Source organism: Rasamsonia emersonii (genome assembly GCF_000968595.1).
Source record: "Rasamsonia emersonii CBS 393.64 chromosome Unknown ctg1118621759971, whole genome shotgun sequence".
NCBI lineage: Eukaryota > Fungi > Ascomycota > Eurotiomycetes > Eurotiales > Trichocomaceae > Rasamsonia > Rasamsonia emersonii.
The window spans coordinates 1-14,668 of NW_013563316.1; the positions used below are offsets into that span (position 1 = coordinate 1).

The following is a 14,668-nucleotide window of genomic DNA, read 5'->3' on the forward strand; positions in this document are numbered from 1 at the left end:
TGTGTAAGAGGTCGTTCGAGGAAGAGCCCTTCGCCAGGTAGGCCGTTGTCTCGAGAAGAGGAGACCCGGGTCAGCTAGACCGTCGCGTGCTCGTGAACGACATAGAGTCAGGAAGACTCCTTGATCCTTCCCTAACCACCATTGTTAAGTATCGACGACTACGGTTGGACCCAGCGCGTAACAACAACGCGATGCCATGATCGGTGCAGAAGTATCTCCCGAATGTGACCTATTTCTCTGGAGGGAGCCGACATTTGCGCCGTGGTTGTATGGTATGATGCGTATAAAGAAGCAGAGAACGATATGGGAAGGTCGAATTGGTATGCTAATTGGACTGTTAACTAGAAGATCCCCCTTAGTATCATGGATTGTGTGGATTTGGCTTTGATCGGTTACAAACTTTCTAAGAAAACTAGCTCAGCAGCAACATGTTTCAGGGTGTCGACATAATACAGTCGAACGGTTTAGATGTCTTTATCAGACGCATCCCTCAATAAAGAGACATAAAAGAAGAACTGTAAACAACCGAGAATGTTAAACGCTTTTTCCTTTTCGTGGCGTCATGTGGAGGACGGAATATATATATATCCTAACCACTAACCGCAATCAATGTAATGCAGAAATGTTGCAATTTTAGGAATCAAACACAAAGTGATTCCAAAGCAGAAAAATAGAACTTTTATCAATCTGTGCCTCGTTGTATATATCAGCCACAAAGAAACGAATGAACAGATCGATTATTTTACGTGGAAGTGACGTAAAGGCCGAAAGATATACAGTGATCAATCCTATAGCAAATTTATGAGCATTCGTTTTTGACGTCTACTTCTATTTTCGAAATATCTATCTCTTTTATCGTCTTTCCTTTCTATCCGTTTGCGGTCGAAGAAAATGGATATCTCTCGGATTTAGAAGAGGGCTAAAGGATGCAGTAGAAGTCTCGTTTCTATATCTCTCTTCGGCATCAATGACCGCATCTTCACATATAATATATATACACACCTCAGCAATCATCAACTGGACTGGTTCCCCTCTAGAATAATTCGAGGATCGGTGGATCATGCCAATTCCATGTCTCGGTACAAAGGATCGGGCGTCAACTCGCCCAGCTTGCTGGCCACCACGCGTCCGTCTTTCACGATGGCGAGCAGCGTGTCAGACATCCGATCGAGCACCGTAATATCCTCCAGAGGGTTCTTATTTAAGATTAAGAAGTCGGCAATCGCCTGGGGCTTCAAACAGCCCAGCTTTCCCTCCATTCCAAGCAATTTGGCTGCATTGACCGTCGCCGACTGGAGAATCTCGACGGCAGGCAACACGGCTGCCCGGATGCGAAACTCGCCGTTCTGCAAGACATGCATCCCGCTGAGCAGATCAGAGCCGTAGCATATCGTGACTCCTGCCTCACGCAGGATCTTGAGGGCTTCCAGCCCACTGTCCAGCACCCGTCGGTTCTTCTTCTGGCTCTCCTCGCTTAGGAAATGGTCAAACGGGGGCTCCGACATGCCGTAGTAGGTGACCAGCGTCGGCGTGAACACGACTCCCTTCTCCTTGCAGTATAAGGCTGTCTCCCGGTCGATGAAGTTGCCGTGTTCAATGCCGCGCACACCATTGTCGACTGCATGCCTGATGGCCTCGACGGTGTAGGCATGCGCTGTCACATATTTCTGGGAATATCGCGCTGTCGTCGTGATGGCCTGGATCTCCTCGGCCGTGAACTGCAGCATATCGAGGGCGTCTGACGGCGATGCCACGCCGCCACCACACATGATCTTGATGAAATCGGCCCCCTGGCGAAGCTCGTCGCGGACAGCCTCGAGACACTGTGGGACGCCATCGCAGACGCGCGCAAAGCCAGGCGTGTGGCCGCCGCAGCATTTGGCCTCCTCTGTCTGATAGCCGGCGCGGAGGTCGCCATGGCCGCCCGTCTGCGACAAGGCCTTGCCCGTGATGAAGAGCCGGGGCCCGCGCAGCAGGCCCTCGGCGATGGCATCGCGCAGGGCAGCATCGGCACCGCCAGTGTCACGGACGGTGGTGAAGCCGCGCAGCAGCATTTCCTTGGCGACAAAGGCAGACCGGAAGGCGATTGCATTGGGGCTGGCAGCAAAGAGGTCCTTGATCAAAAAGCTTCCTGGCGCAGCCGTTATATGAACATGGCAGTCGATGAGACCGGGGCAGACAAACTGGTGATGGAGGTCCACCACCTGGGTTGACGAGTCTTCGCGAGTTGGAATGGCATTGCCGGTTGACACCTCCACGATAATGCCATCGCGAACGTGGAACGACGAGTTGGGATGGACCTGGCCAGCTTCAACATCAATCAACGATGCATTGACGAATGTAATGTCGGGCGCCGGGGTCTGGGGCAGCCACGGTTTCGCTTGAAGCTCCTTCTTCATCTTTATTCTCATGTCTTTCTGAGCGAGAGAGATGAAGAACTGATTAGCTCAAATCACACTGATCATACGAAAAAAAAAAAACATGGAAAGGCTATCCAGCATATACCACGGCCAAATGTTCCCCGCTCATAGAGACGATACCGGCCCGGCCGATGAGAGACCGAGCCGGTGGGAGAGGACGATCAAAGAGGAAGGAGAAATGGCAGTCTGTTTAGACTGCTCGCGGAGAAATCGGCGGCCGCATTTCGATTGGCCAGTCGGGATTTACCCTCAACGTTGATAAGGCCAATATCCCACTAGCAGATGCTGGTCGCAACAGCTTCATATCTCGGACAGTTCGCCGGATCCTGCAGAGTGGGGCATTTCCCCAGATATCTAAAGCACAAACACTCGTTCAAGGAGATTCTTCTCCTTGCGTGGGGTATGGTCTGACCTTCTGCTTTTAGATGGCCATCCCACGCAGTATGAAGTAAATTGCCCACGTTGCGGGTCCACGTGCAGGAGAGTCGATAGACTCCTTCAAGAACAAGCCACTAATTTGGTATTTTGTCAACTGCCGAGCCCAACAGAGACTGGTGCTGCTAGTTACCTTCCCAAAATTGCAATCTTGGACGCTTATCGGATGCAATCGCCAAGCCATCCAGCTACCAGCCTAGCTAGTACAGAGGCGGGTTGAAGACCGTATGTGTATATATGGCTTTGGGGCTAAGTATGCAGCTCTGAATTTTCCATGACAGTGCCGTCTCCATCAATTCATACTGATTCCCTTCTTTCCATACGTCATTAATTTCTACAGACAAGATGGCGGAAGAGAAGGTGGTAACAGGGAAGAATGGCGATGACCAAAGTGACCAAAACATGGAGGGTCAAGCCTCATTTACGCCGGAAGAGGAGCGCAGGATCCTCAGAAAAATCGATTGTGTGATTCTGCCCATGGTAAAGCAACAACATATCCCATAGGATCAAAGTACTCGATCGCGATGGACTAACCATTGATTGCGTTTTAGATGTGCTTTGTCTTTCTCTTCCAGTGTAAGCTCCTATCAAATTTGTTTGGCGCAAATCTCATCTGACCGGCTCCAGACATGGACAAGCAGAGCTTAAGCTATGCTTCAGTATTTGGCCTCATTACCGATCTCAAACTTACAGCAGGGCAGTATTCGTGGTGCTCATCCATCTTTTACATCGGTATGGGCAGTACAGCGAACAGTCGGACTGGCAGCTAACAAAACCATTGCAGGACAACTTGTTTCAGAATACCCCTTCATCTACTTGATGAGCAGATTGCCCTTATCCAAGTTTGTTGGAGCCACAATGTGGGTTTACCATCCATATCCTGACGAGCGTCATCCTACTCACGACTTGCGCAGCATTCTTTGGGGAGGGGTATGCATGTGTCTGGCTGCTCCTAAAAATTTTGCCGGCTTCGCTGCTGTGCGATTTCTACTAGGCGTCACAGAGGGCGCTGTTTCACCTGCGTTCGTGACCATCACGAGTATCTGGTATCGGAAAAAGCAGCATGCCTTGAGAGTCGGGTATGTCTGTCTCTTGCTATTGGAGAGGACAAATATTCAATTGCTGACAATTCCTGACAGCACGTGGGTTTCCATGAACGGTATCGCCCAGGTCATTGGAAGTCTCCTGATGTACGGCATCGGAAAAAACACGGCACTTAGCTTGCAGCCCTGGAGGGTGTTATTTGTGATATGCGGTGCCTTGACCGTTGCCTGCGGAATCGTCTTCTACTTCATCATGCCATCCGGCCCAGAGGACGCATGGTTCTTGACGGAACGAGAGAAGCAAGTCCTGATCGAGAGGATGGCGGCGGACCGAGAAGGTGGCGATAAGACGAATTTCTCTCTGTCGCAGCTGAAGGAGGCTCTCACAGACGCAAAGGCTTGGTTTGCATTTGCCTTCGGTGTCCTTGTCACGATGCAGTCGTCTGTGTTGACGGTATGTGTGTAAATCACTGAGTCCGTTGGAGATACTGACTCGGTGGATAGTTTGCGTCTCTCATTATCAAGAACCTCAACTACACCAAATTTCAGACAATGCTCTATGCCGCCCCGTCAGGCGCCGTGCAAGTTTGCTTCATCTGGATCGGGATTCTGGGCTGTTTCCTGCTTCCGAAGAACAGGTCCCTGGTTGTGCTCTTGTTGATCATCCCTCCGCTCATTGGAAATTGCTTGCTACTGAAGCTTCCGCTGACTGCTGGATGGGGGATGATCGGCTCATCATGGCTGGTAAGTAAACCATTACCCTTTCACAGAGCTATGATTCTCATGCCCAAACTCAGGCGTCGTGCATCTCCGACATTATGGCTATCCTGCTCAGTCTCAGCGCGTCCAACGTCAAAGGAAACACGAAACGAGCCATTGTCAACACGTTCTTCTTCATCGGCTATTGCGCTGGCTGTATCGCTGGTCCTCAGCTGTGGAAGGACAATGAGGCGCCTCGTTTTTTCGAAGGCGAGGTCACCGCCATCGTGACATGGTGCCTGCTCTTCGTGGCGATGTGTGCGTATTGGTACATGTGTGCTGCGGAAAACAGGCGAAGAGACCAGCTGGCTGGAACAGTGGAGATCAGGGCCTTTGAAAAGGGAGAGGATGTGACAGATAAAGAGGATCTGATGTTCAGATACAGCTATTAGGCTATTTGCAATTCTCTCCAGCAACTCAAATCTTAAGGAAATACTACGGGAATGCGATGGAGTCGGCGATATATAATACAATCTTCTGTCAATTTTGTCCTTCATCCCACAAACATAAAATTGAATCTTATCTAACTCAGTGTGGCGTTCGGGTGCCGCATTTGTTGATGATCTTCAACGGACTGAACTTGTGGAGCAGTGTATACTTCATACGGTAATCTCAGTGTTCATTGTGATTAAAATTGGCCCTAGCACAAGGCACAAGTATCATTAATAACGACTTGACTCCCAGTGCAAAATTCAATGACTACAAGCTCACACTCCAAATTGCCCTCCGAGGGCATCACCATTCCTCATGACCCTTCTACCTTTGCGATGGGGCACGAGGAGACTTTCTCTGTCTTTCTTTCTGTCGGTCGCGTTCACAATCTGGCTGTTATGGCCTCTATACCCAGAGAAACCCCTGAACTGACGTATGGCCGTCTCAATAAGACGACACCTACCTCGCCTTATGCTATCGCGACTTTCCTAACCGAGGACACCTACCAAGCGCCCGACGACTACTACTTATCGCGACGCGTATCCTGACATATCAGCTGCTACATGCCGACGAAACCCGCTGCAGACGGCAGATTCCATTCCTGGTCCTCATCACCAACGCCGTCACCCAAGACAAACGGGACCAGTTGACAAAGGATGGTGCGCAAGTGGTTGTCGTGGAGGATGTGCCCCTTCGATGGTGGATTCACACGGGCGTGAAACGATGGAAGGATCAGTTCACGAAGCTTCGCATCCTGGAGATGAGACGCAGTACGAGCGCGTTCTGTTCATAGACGCAGACACCATCCTCACTCGGCCCATCGATGGAATATTCGATGACCCCGAGTCAGTGAATCCTTCGAATACTCTGTTTGAGAAACGAGAGGCGATCCAACGGGACGAAGAACAGCTGCCGGCGCAGTATGTCTTTGCTGCACGGTCTGACAACGCCCTCGGAGGTCAGCGCGACCATCCTTTCCCACCAGACCATACGGACGAATTCAGTGCCGGATTCTGGCTGGCGGCGCCGTCTCACGAACTGTTCCGATATCTGCTCTCCGTAATGCGCCATTACAGACGGTTCGACCCCACGACGATGGAACAGAGTCTCTTGAACTACGCATTTAGAAAAGAAGGCGCAATGCCCTGGCAGGAGCTGGATTACCGCTGGAGCGCAACGTGGCCCAGCATCAAGGACCTGCAAGGCGGAGTGGCGACGCTGCATGAGAAGTTTTGGATGACCGGACCGGATGAATTGAGGTCACTGTGGTGGGATTTAAAAGGAAGAATGGAGAGGTATTATGAGGCAGTGGATGGCTGACCTATATATGTATTCTATTCCTGGGCAGAGAAGAGTGTGCTACACATATACACCAAGTTGCTAGACCCATAAAGGATATAGATTCGCATGAATGACAATACGTACTGCCTGATTTGCTTGTTCAGATTACTCGAATAAATGATGATTTTATTGTCAGTCTTTCTTCCAGGCATGATTCATACCACACACCCTGCGAAAACAAAGAAAGAAAGAGCTTGTTTCGAGAACCGAAGAACATGTTGTATACATGCTTTTCATGCGCTGCAACTGATACCACTGGGAACATTTTCGCAGTCATCACTGACTTTTCCTCCCGTGACATTGACATCAGTCCAGGTCCAGTCCGAGCAGCTTCCGGCACCGCAGAGGATGAAAATGTCAGTGGCATCACTGTCTACCGTTCCCTGGACATTATCCAGAGTAAAATCGGAAATGGGGACACCGTTCGTAGGAGTCCCCGTAGGACTGCCGTTCTCATAATCCTGTCTGACGACGATGCCGTAATCGGTGATTCCAGACAGCGTAATATCTTTATATGTGACACCAGATACGGAGCCAGTGGCATCGTAAACTGTCTTGATACGCACGCCTAGATGAAATTAGTCATCTTTGATTGGTCAAAATTAGCAACAGCGATGGGCTTACCATTCTGGGAGTTCTTTACTTGGGAGCTTTCAATGGTAACATCGGACACCGTATTGTCGCTTCGTCCACCGACAGATCCAATGGACAGACCGTGGCCACCAGAGCAGAGTCCGCCTGAGAAAGTAATGTTCTAGAAATCCAACATCAGTCAGCCCACTGTTTCATTGGGCCACCTTGTTGTTAAATTTAGGAGCTGGGAGGCGCTACATACCGTTCCTGAGTTGACCGCGAGGCAGTCATCCTGATTGTACACAGTAGCACCAGTAATAACAATCCCCGAACTCTCGCCAACATCGAAGCCGTCAGTATTAGCGGCACCTGCATTATCTCCAGCCGAGTCATCAATGGTAATATCAGACAGCGTCAGATCCTCAGAGCCAGAAATGCTGAAGACCTGAACCGGTGAGTTTTGGATATAAAGGCCACTGATCGAAGACAACTTCAAATTGTGCGCATAGAAGAACTTGGGCTTGGTCTTGCCTCCGTTGGAGCCCTCGCCATCCCACCAGCGACTCCCATCACCGTTCAGAGTGGCTCCACTAGCGGCAGTGACAGTGATATCGGTCCCGGACACTGATACCAGGGGACCGGACCATTCTTCGTATCCGAAAGTGGTTTCACCTTCGAAGATTACCTTTAAAAGGAATTAGCAAAAAGACCGCAATTAGTGACACTTCTCAATTGTCATTCTTCCAGACATACATGAGTACCATCATTCAGGTTTGTCAGGTCGAGAGTCGTGCCAGACGGCACAGCAACATCTGACAGGACAATTGTTGAACAGGATGTCTTGGATTTGCTTGCAGACGAGGCACCATCGGACCCAGAGAAGGTACAGGTTGTCGCCCTTTCTTCTAGCTTTGGAGGCGGAGTTGGAGCTGGCGCATCAGTAGCCGGGACTGCAGGTGCAGCGAGGACATTGATAGAGGTCAGTAGGGTTGAGAGTGTAACGAGTGTATAAATTCCAGGCATGATGAATTCGGCAGGAATGAGAGCGTGATTAGTATTTTTACAAAGGATTGTCTGCTAATAGATCAGAAAAAGGAATGTGCATGCGCTCGAACATTCATCCCACAATGATCCTCCACCTTTTTATAGACGTCACAATAGAGGACAGATTGACGGCTCTGATGTAAACGTTTTTGTGTTTCGATTCATAAATTAAATTTTCCTCTTTTCCGTTGCAGCTTACGTCCACCTCTTACGTTGAATGGGGAATTTAATTATGGATCTAGACCACTTCATATTCAAAATGCACGCCATGCAGATTCTCCACAACAAGCAGGACCTGAAATGGGGATGGTCGATGGTCGTACCTCATTTTTGAGTCCTCTGTCACATTAATGTTAGTAACATTATTGTCCGCGTATGCTCGGATCAGATCAGATAAAACACAATAACGCCACATTAATTATCCTTTTTCTTGGCGGACTAAAAGACGATCAGTTTCCAGCAATCACTGTTGTGAAACGCCGAGCCCCATGCATGTCCTTTATATGGGGCTTTACCCACTTCACTCCTGACTCGTGGAAAAATCATTATCCCGTCCATGCAGAGATGGTTTGTACGGAGTAAACATAAACTTTTCGTCAGCCAAATTGAAGCAGTGGAGAACTTTTGTTTGAGATTAATGAATTAGAGGTGGTAGATTGTTGAAATGTTAATTGACTGGTTTGGATATTGACATCCCTATTCGCTGAAGTGTCTTCATTGCCAATATATTAACGAAAACAGACATAGCATAAACTCTCCAAACAACTTTAGCAGGGAACTCGGCAATCAATTTACAACTTTACTAAGGATAGCGGAATTTCTTCTGTCCGCTACTCGAAAACTTCAAATTTGATATGTTCTGCCTATGCTCGATACATCATAAATCGTGTAGACTAAGTAACATAGATTCTGTACAATAGTTGCCACAATGAAGGCTCCCACGCAGACGAAGAAGAAGGCTCTGGATAGGACCAGAGTAGTTTTCGACGGCTCAACGTGTGTGACTAGTTCCACTGACCTCTGCAGACGGCGTCGAGTATTTGTCAGGCGGATTAGCAAGAAGTTCAGGTGCAGATAGGAATGAGAACGTCGACGGGGTCTAGAACGGGTGGTTGTCATCATCGTCCTTAGATGAAAATCGTTAGTCCTCGAATGGAAAGAGCGTATATTTGTATGAGCACATCACAGACCAAGATTTATATACTCTGTTCGCACTATATATTTCTGGCTGCGAAATCCAACGATGCAGTAAGTAATGAATCAACTATTACTGCATAAATATATACCGTAAAGGATATATATACAGCATCATCTCGTGACATTGTGCTTAGTTTTATTGATTCCTGCCATAACCGGATTATCCGAGTCAGCCGACTCGAGAAATAGATGGGCTAAGGAAGATACCCTGAGTCAAATTCAGCATGCCGTAAAAGATATAAATGCTATTATCCAGTCCTTTGGAATGGCTACACGTAGTTATTTACCACCTGGCCCGCCCGGCCCGGTTTGGTGTCTGACAATTGGTGGTAAGAGAATAAGTACTAGGGTGGTCGTGGGAAGAAAAGCAATTACCTTGAAGCATGTCGCTAAACATGTTTGTCATAGCAATCCATATATTTATCTCCCAATAATTACCAAGTTGATTTCAGCCAGTTTGGTGACACAGAATACGATTTTTCATGCGTGCTCAGAGTGTCATGTAAAAATGTAACACATAATGAACATGGAGTAATTCTATGTCTCTAGCTGAAAGTGTATATCATAAAGAGTCAAAAAATAACTAGAAAGCAAACAAATGAGATACAACCGATATTGCCCGAGCGTCGATCTAGTAAGTATTTCGAGATACTCCGAACAGCAATATGAGGAATATATCTCCTTTATGAAACGAAGCCAGCGGACCTTACCTTCAGCTTCACACAAAGCAAGCTGGGGTTGTAAAGCCTCTGGTCCATCTCAAAGGTCCAATCTCCACGACCAACATTGCCAATGCAGCGGCGACGCTGACGATGCCATACACATAGGCATGTTGTCGTTTTAAATCAGATAGCTCCAAAACCAAGGTGCTCACTGTCGTCAGGCATCCACAGAACCCGTCCATAATTCCCTGTAACACTTGACAACCAGTAAAGCTTCCTCCACCGAAGACGGAAGAGCCAATTGTTGCATGTTGCAGTGCGAAGGCCATTCCCAGGATCATCGTCCCGACAACATTGACAGTAAAGGTTCCAAGTGGAAATGTCGGTATTCGTCGATTAAGTTTCAGTGAGACGTAAAATCGAACAAGACATCCGACAGGGCCAAAGACAAGGGAGAAAAGAAACGGACCCCGCCAGATCTCAGGACTCCATAAAGTCTTTGCTGTTGAGAATTGAGGCAACAATATAACAAGACAAATAGTTGCTATCCACGATAAAGGAGCAATAATCGCCGTCAGCGGATCAAGAAATTGTTGCAGAAATCTAGGATGTATTCGCGGTAACCACGAGGAGGCAAAAATAGCCATATGCGCTCCGAAAAAAAGTGCAGCCATAGAAAGACCAATTTCGGTGATTAACACGGCAATGACTGCCATAAAGCTGAATCCTCCATTCGGAGCCTTAGTGGTCGTTGACTGGAACAACGAGAGCTCTGAATATGGTGCCAGAGGCGACGGAAGATCATTCGATATCGCCAGGAACGCATCTCGTATGAAAGTAGAGAATGACGTCAAGCACCCACAGAAGCCCGTCGTCAGACCGATATACAGAGGAATGGTCTTCTTGTGTGCCGCTTCATGAGCTTTCCATAATGCATCATTCTCCGTCTCCGAGTCGGTCATGCTGACTTGGGCGCTGTCGCCCCGGAAGAGTTCACGGTCCTCGCTGAGGAATCCCATAACAAAACTTCCAGCGACGTTCGCCCAGAGAGCGCTTGTTCCCACGGGCGCTCCTGGATAGAACGTCAAAGTCTCGATAACAACTCTGGTAAGCGTCCCAATCATCGCAAAGACAATCAGGTAGGACATGGTGTACAGCTTTGTCAGGAATTCCGATATACGAGTCGCCTTTATCGATTCCTCTCGTTCAAGTCCTCCAGACATCTCCACGCGAAGTGACGGACCTCGCTCTCGACTTTGCTGTCCGTGGAATTCTGATGGCGGTGCATTTCCCGAGGTACGAGATCTCACATTTTCAAGATATTCATGCCTTCGCGTGTGTCTCTCTGACGGATCCGATACTGGAGATGGCGCTGCGACTTCATCGAGATTATTCTCAGCCTGTGGAAAGGTATATCGATCGTCATTCTCGACCGAAGAACGATTTTGTATGCTTCCAGGAGGCCCATGCCCGCCATCAGGTGAAGAGGGTTTTTTCTCTTTCTGGAACATCTGGGCTGGCATGCCGCAATAGGTCTCTTGAATTCAGGAACCGCGCAGAAGCCGTTGTCCGCATATTTTGATGTTGAAATGTGACCGTCCATCGTGGAGAGGCATTCCGGTTAAAAGGGCTGCTATTCCATGTTATCGGCCATCCATCTTCGACCGGGCCGCCAGGACCGGTAATAAAAAAGACCCACGCCCCAATACAGGTTTTTGCAGTGTACGAAGAATCAGAAAACGTCTGCTTTCAATCTCAGAGAGGCGTCATTTTCTCAGGAACGATTTTTCTTCTCCATTCAGAGCCAAGAAACCCAGGTTTCGACCAGTAGGTTGCCTATACAACTGTTGCGACAGGCGTTTGGTGTCATTTCCGGCATCCGGTCACCTGCCCCCGCAGGTGACTCCACACGCGCATCTTCGCTGATGGAACAAGATCAACTCCAGTTCACAGAACGGCCAGTTCTCTCATCAAGAAACCTCGTTTGACGTTGTTTCGCCAGCAGGCATCATGAAGCGCCAGCGAGTCGAACTTGCCTGCGAGAAATGCCGCCTGCTCAAGGCCAAGGTGCACTGCCCACATCGTCTCGATGGATATTGACTGACAACTCTGGCTCAGTGTGACGGCCAACAGCCGGAATGCGGCCGGTGTAAAGGATACGGATTTATCTGCTCCTGGTCCGGCCGGAAGCGCTCTTCCGTAAAGGATGGGAGCGCCTTAGCATCGCCAGGCGTCCTGCGTCCCACATCTAACAGCAAAGCTCCTCTCAGATACGATACTCTACTGACGTATCAATGCATTGTGAAGTCGTACGAAGCATTGATCCAGAATCTGCGTCCCAAGTTGGAAAACACTGAGCGAGCCGCTCTTGATCTCACACTCACAAGCATCCATCGACGATTGCCGGATGACCTCGCTCAGCAAATTCGCAGCCAGAACACAGAGCAGCCGGCTGCAAAGAAAGACAGAAAATCTGCGACTTATGTAGGCAAGGCTAGTGATATTCACTTCTTCAACACCATTCGCGAGTGCATTCGCGAACAAGAGGCGATCGATCTTGCGAGCGAGGATCGGGGTGGCGAGCCATGTTACGACCAGACCGATATCCCCGAGAATCCCATCTCGTTCGGGAAGCCCCTGCAATTCCCGTCGCGGGAGGAAGCGGCTCGCTACCTCGATATCTACTTCTCGACCATCCATGTCGCATACCCGTTTTTGCGCAAGGCCACCGTGCTCGCCCACTTTGAACGGATGTGGAGCGAGGAGGAGGTCGACGAGCAGCAGGATCGTCCCTGGCTCGCACTGCTAAGTAGGACCATCTTCTCTTGAGTATGGAAGGAGGCTGACTTCGTCAGACTTTATTTTTGCCATTGGCTCGTATTATATGTCTTTCCCCCATGACGAAAAGACCGACTTCCAGCCGCATTTCCAGTATTTCGAGCAGGGATTGTATTTCTCAAATGAACTGATGGCAAGCTGCACCTTGACGAATGTGTGGATTCTACTAGTCCAGTGTTTCTTTCTTCTCGCAGTCTGTCAGACTGACAGGTAAGCAGTAATCAGCTTTGTAGCATCTGGAGGCTGATAAACCATAACAGTTGCTGGAATACACTCGGCTTCGCCATCCGCATGGGACAGAGCATTGGCCTGCACGTTGAGAATCCTTTATCCATGCGAGGACCCGAAGTTTCATATGCAACAGAGCGCGAGCTGAGACGACGAACGTGGTACTCGATGTACGTCTTGGATCGACTGCTTGCGCTGCAGCTCGGTCGACCCATGGCCATCCACGAGGAGGACTTCAACATCGTAGCCCCCTCCCGATCGGAAAAGCTGTCGTTCCACACGACTACAGACGCGGATTCTTCGGAGACGGAGGATCCAACGCTGCGACCGTCGATGATGGACTACTTTATTAATGTCATACAATTCTCCCACATTGTGGGGTGGGTGATTCGCGAGCTGTATCAGCCTACGCAAGTCGAGTCGTCGCCGGATAAGATGCTCTCCAGTGCCTCGTCGCTGGATAGACGTCTCTCTGAATGGAAGGCAAGGCTTCCGCGTCATCTACGCTTTGACCTGGGACATACGTTCGAGAAGTCGATTATCTTTCAACGACAGGTATGCAATTTATGCCTGAAAGCTGTGTGCTTCATTTTATTAAAATGACCAGCGCAACATGCTCGCGGTGAAATTCCATCACCTCAGAGCCTTGATACACCGACCATTCCTGTGTCTGCCCATGCTGCAGCGCAACAACGACGCCTTCATGGCCCTGTTCCAGCGCGACAGTCTGAAGATCAAAGAAGCGGAGAGGATCTGCGTATCCGAAGCGCAGCAGACGGCGCATCTGCTTCACAACGTAGTCGATGAGAAGAGTCTCGTTCATGACTTTCCGTGGTGGCAGATGATATCCTGTCTGATATGCGCCAGCTCCATTCTGTTCGTGGCGGAGACTTTTTTTAAGGACAATATCACAGAGTCTGGAGGAGAAGACTCGCAACAACTATTGCGTGAGGATGCTGAGACTTGTTTGAAGGTTTTTGAGGCGCTGAGTGTCAAGTCTGCTGCGGCAAAGAAAGCAGTGGACATGCTGCAGGGGTTGAGGAGATTGAGATCGTTATCAAAAGGTATGCAGTACTCGTTTACGACTTGCACCTGGCTAAACAATACGTCCGTCCCAACTCTAGCTACTCGGAACGGGAGAAGGATTTCGAGTTCCCTTCCTCGCGCAGACCAGGTTGATGATTCCTCCTGCACACCTTGCCCGACCGAGCCGTCAGATTATGCACCGCTTTTTTCACCGTCCGGAATGTCTACCGGGGAATGCTGGCAATGGCCAAGCGAGATCTCGAGTACGATGGAGTGGTCTGTGCAGTTTTTGAATCCGGCTTATATGGCAGCGCAACCGTTTGCCGGAGCGGATGGTGATGCAGCACCTGATGCAGAGAACATGTTGCCCAGTTGAATGGTGGTTCAGGATGCAGCTAGAAAATGGATTGAGCTGCGGTTTCCTACATTTAGGCATGTCATAATATCAGATGTGGCGTATATAGTTTTGTTATATCACTGTATAAGCCATCAAGGGCAGCGTCTCCCTGTCTATACGCTATTTAAGCTCTACTTGAGTTCGATCAATTTACATGATCAGCCGCGAATTTCACAATTTCAAGATCTCTTTGACTGTGCTTTCTCTAATAGCATCTAAAGCAATTGTTGTGACTATTTCAAAATATAAAATATTGTTGAGTCAACGTGCTGC

General features: G+C 49.0%; 5 protein-coding genes across 5 annotated transcripts; 2 read left to right on the plus strand and 3 right to left on the minus strand.

The window, feature by feature from the left end:
- Window positions 1–1,058: 1,058 nt before the first annotated feature.
- On the minus strand, window positions 1,059–2,399 carry T310_1012 (Xaa-Pro dipeptidase; the record flags this gene model as incomplete). The annotated part of the gene is made up of 1 exon (XM_013476091.1): window positions 1,059–2,399. One exon carries the CDS (start codon window positions 2,397–2,399, stop codon window positions 1,059–1,061), a length of 1,341 nt encoding a protein of 446 aa, XP_013331545.1.
- Window positions 2,400–3,200: 801 nt separating this feature from the next.
- T310_1013 (uncharacterized protein) lies at window positions 3,201–6,409 on the plus strand (the record flags this gene model as incomplete). Its single annotated transcript, XM_013476092.1, has 8 exons — window positions 3,201–3,318; window positions 3,483–3,587; window positions 3,640–3,934; window positions 3,995–4,352; window positions 4,403–4,642; window positions 4,696–4,915; window positions 5,342–5,628; window positions 5,675–6,409. The coding sequence occupies 8 exons, from the start codon at window positions 3,201–3,203 to the stop codon at window positions 6,407–6,409; spliced, it is 2,358 nt and encodes a 785-aa protein (XP_013331546.1).
- A 254-nt stretch (window positions 6,410–6,663) lies between these two features.
- On the minus strand, window positions 6,664–8,026 carry T310_1014 (Polygalacturonase; the record flags this gene model as incomplete). Its single annotated transcript, XM_013476093.1, has 4 exons — window positions 6,664–6,998; window positions 7,055–7,184; window positions 7,266–7,688; window positions 7,757–8,026. 4 exons carry the CDS (start codon window positions 8,024–8,026, stop codon window positions 6,664–6,666), a joined length of 1,158 nt encoding a protein of 385 aa, XP_013331547.1.
- Window positions 8,027–9,962: 1,936 nt separating this feature from the next.
- Window positions 9,963–11,429, minus strand: T310_1015 (uncharacterized protein; the record flags this gene model as incomplete). Its single annotated transcript, XM_013476094.1, has 1 exon — window positions 9,963–11,429. One exon carries the CDS (start codon window positions 11,427–11,429, stop codon window positions 9,963–9,965), a length of 1,467 nt encoding a protein of 488 aa, XP_013331548.1.
- A 522-nt stretch (window positions 11,430–11,951) lies between these two features.
- On the plus strand, window positions 11,952–14,374 carry T310_1016 (Uncharacterized protein; the record flags this gene model as incomplete). Its single annotated transcript, XM_013476095.1, has 5 exons — window positions 11,952–12,023; window positions 12,112–12,715; window positions 12,762–12,954; window positions 13,005–13,527; window positions 13,658–14,374. 5 exons carry the CDS (start codon window positions 11,952–11,954, stop codon window positions 14,372–14,374), a joined length of 2,109 nt encoding a protein of 702 aa, XP_013331549.1.
- Window positions 14,375–14,668: the final 294 nt, after the last annotated feature.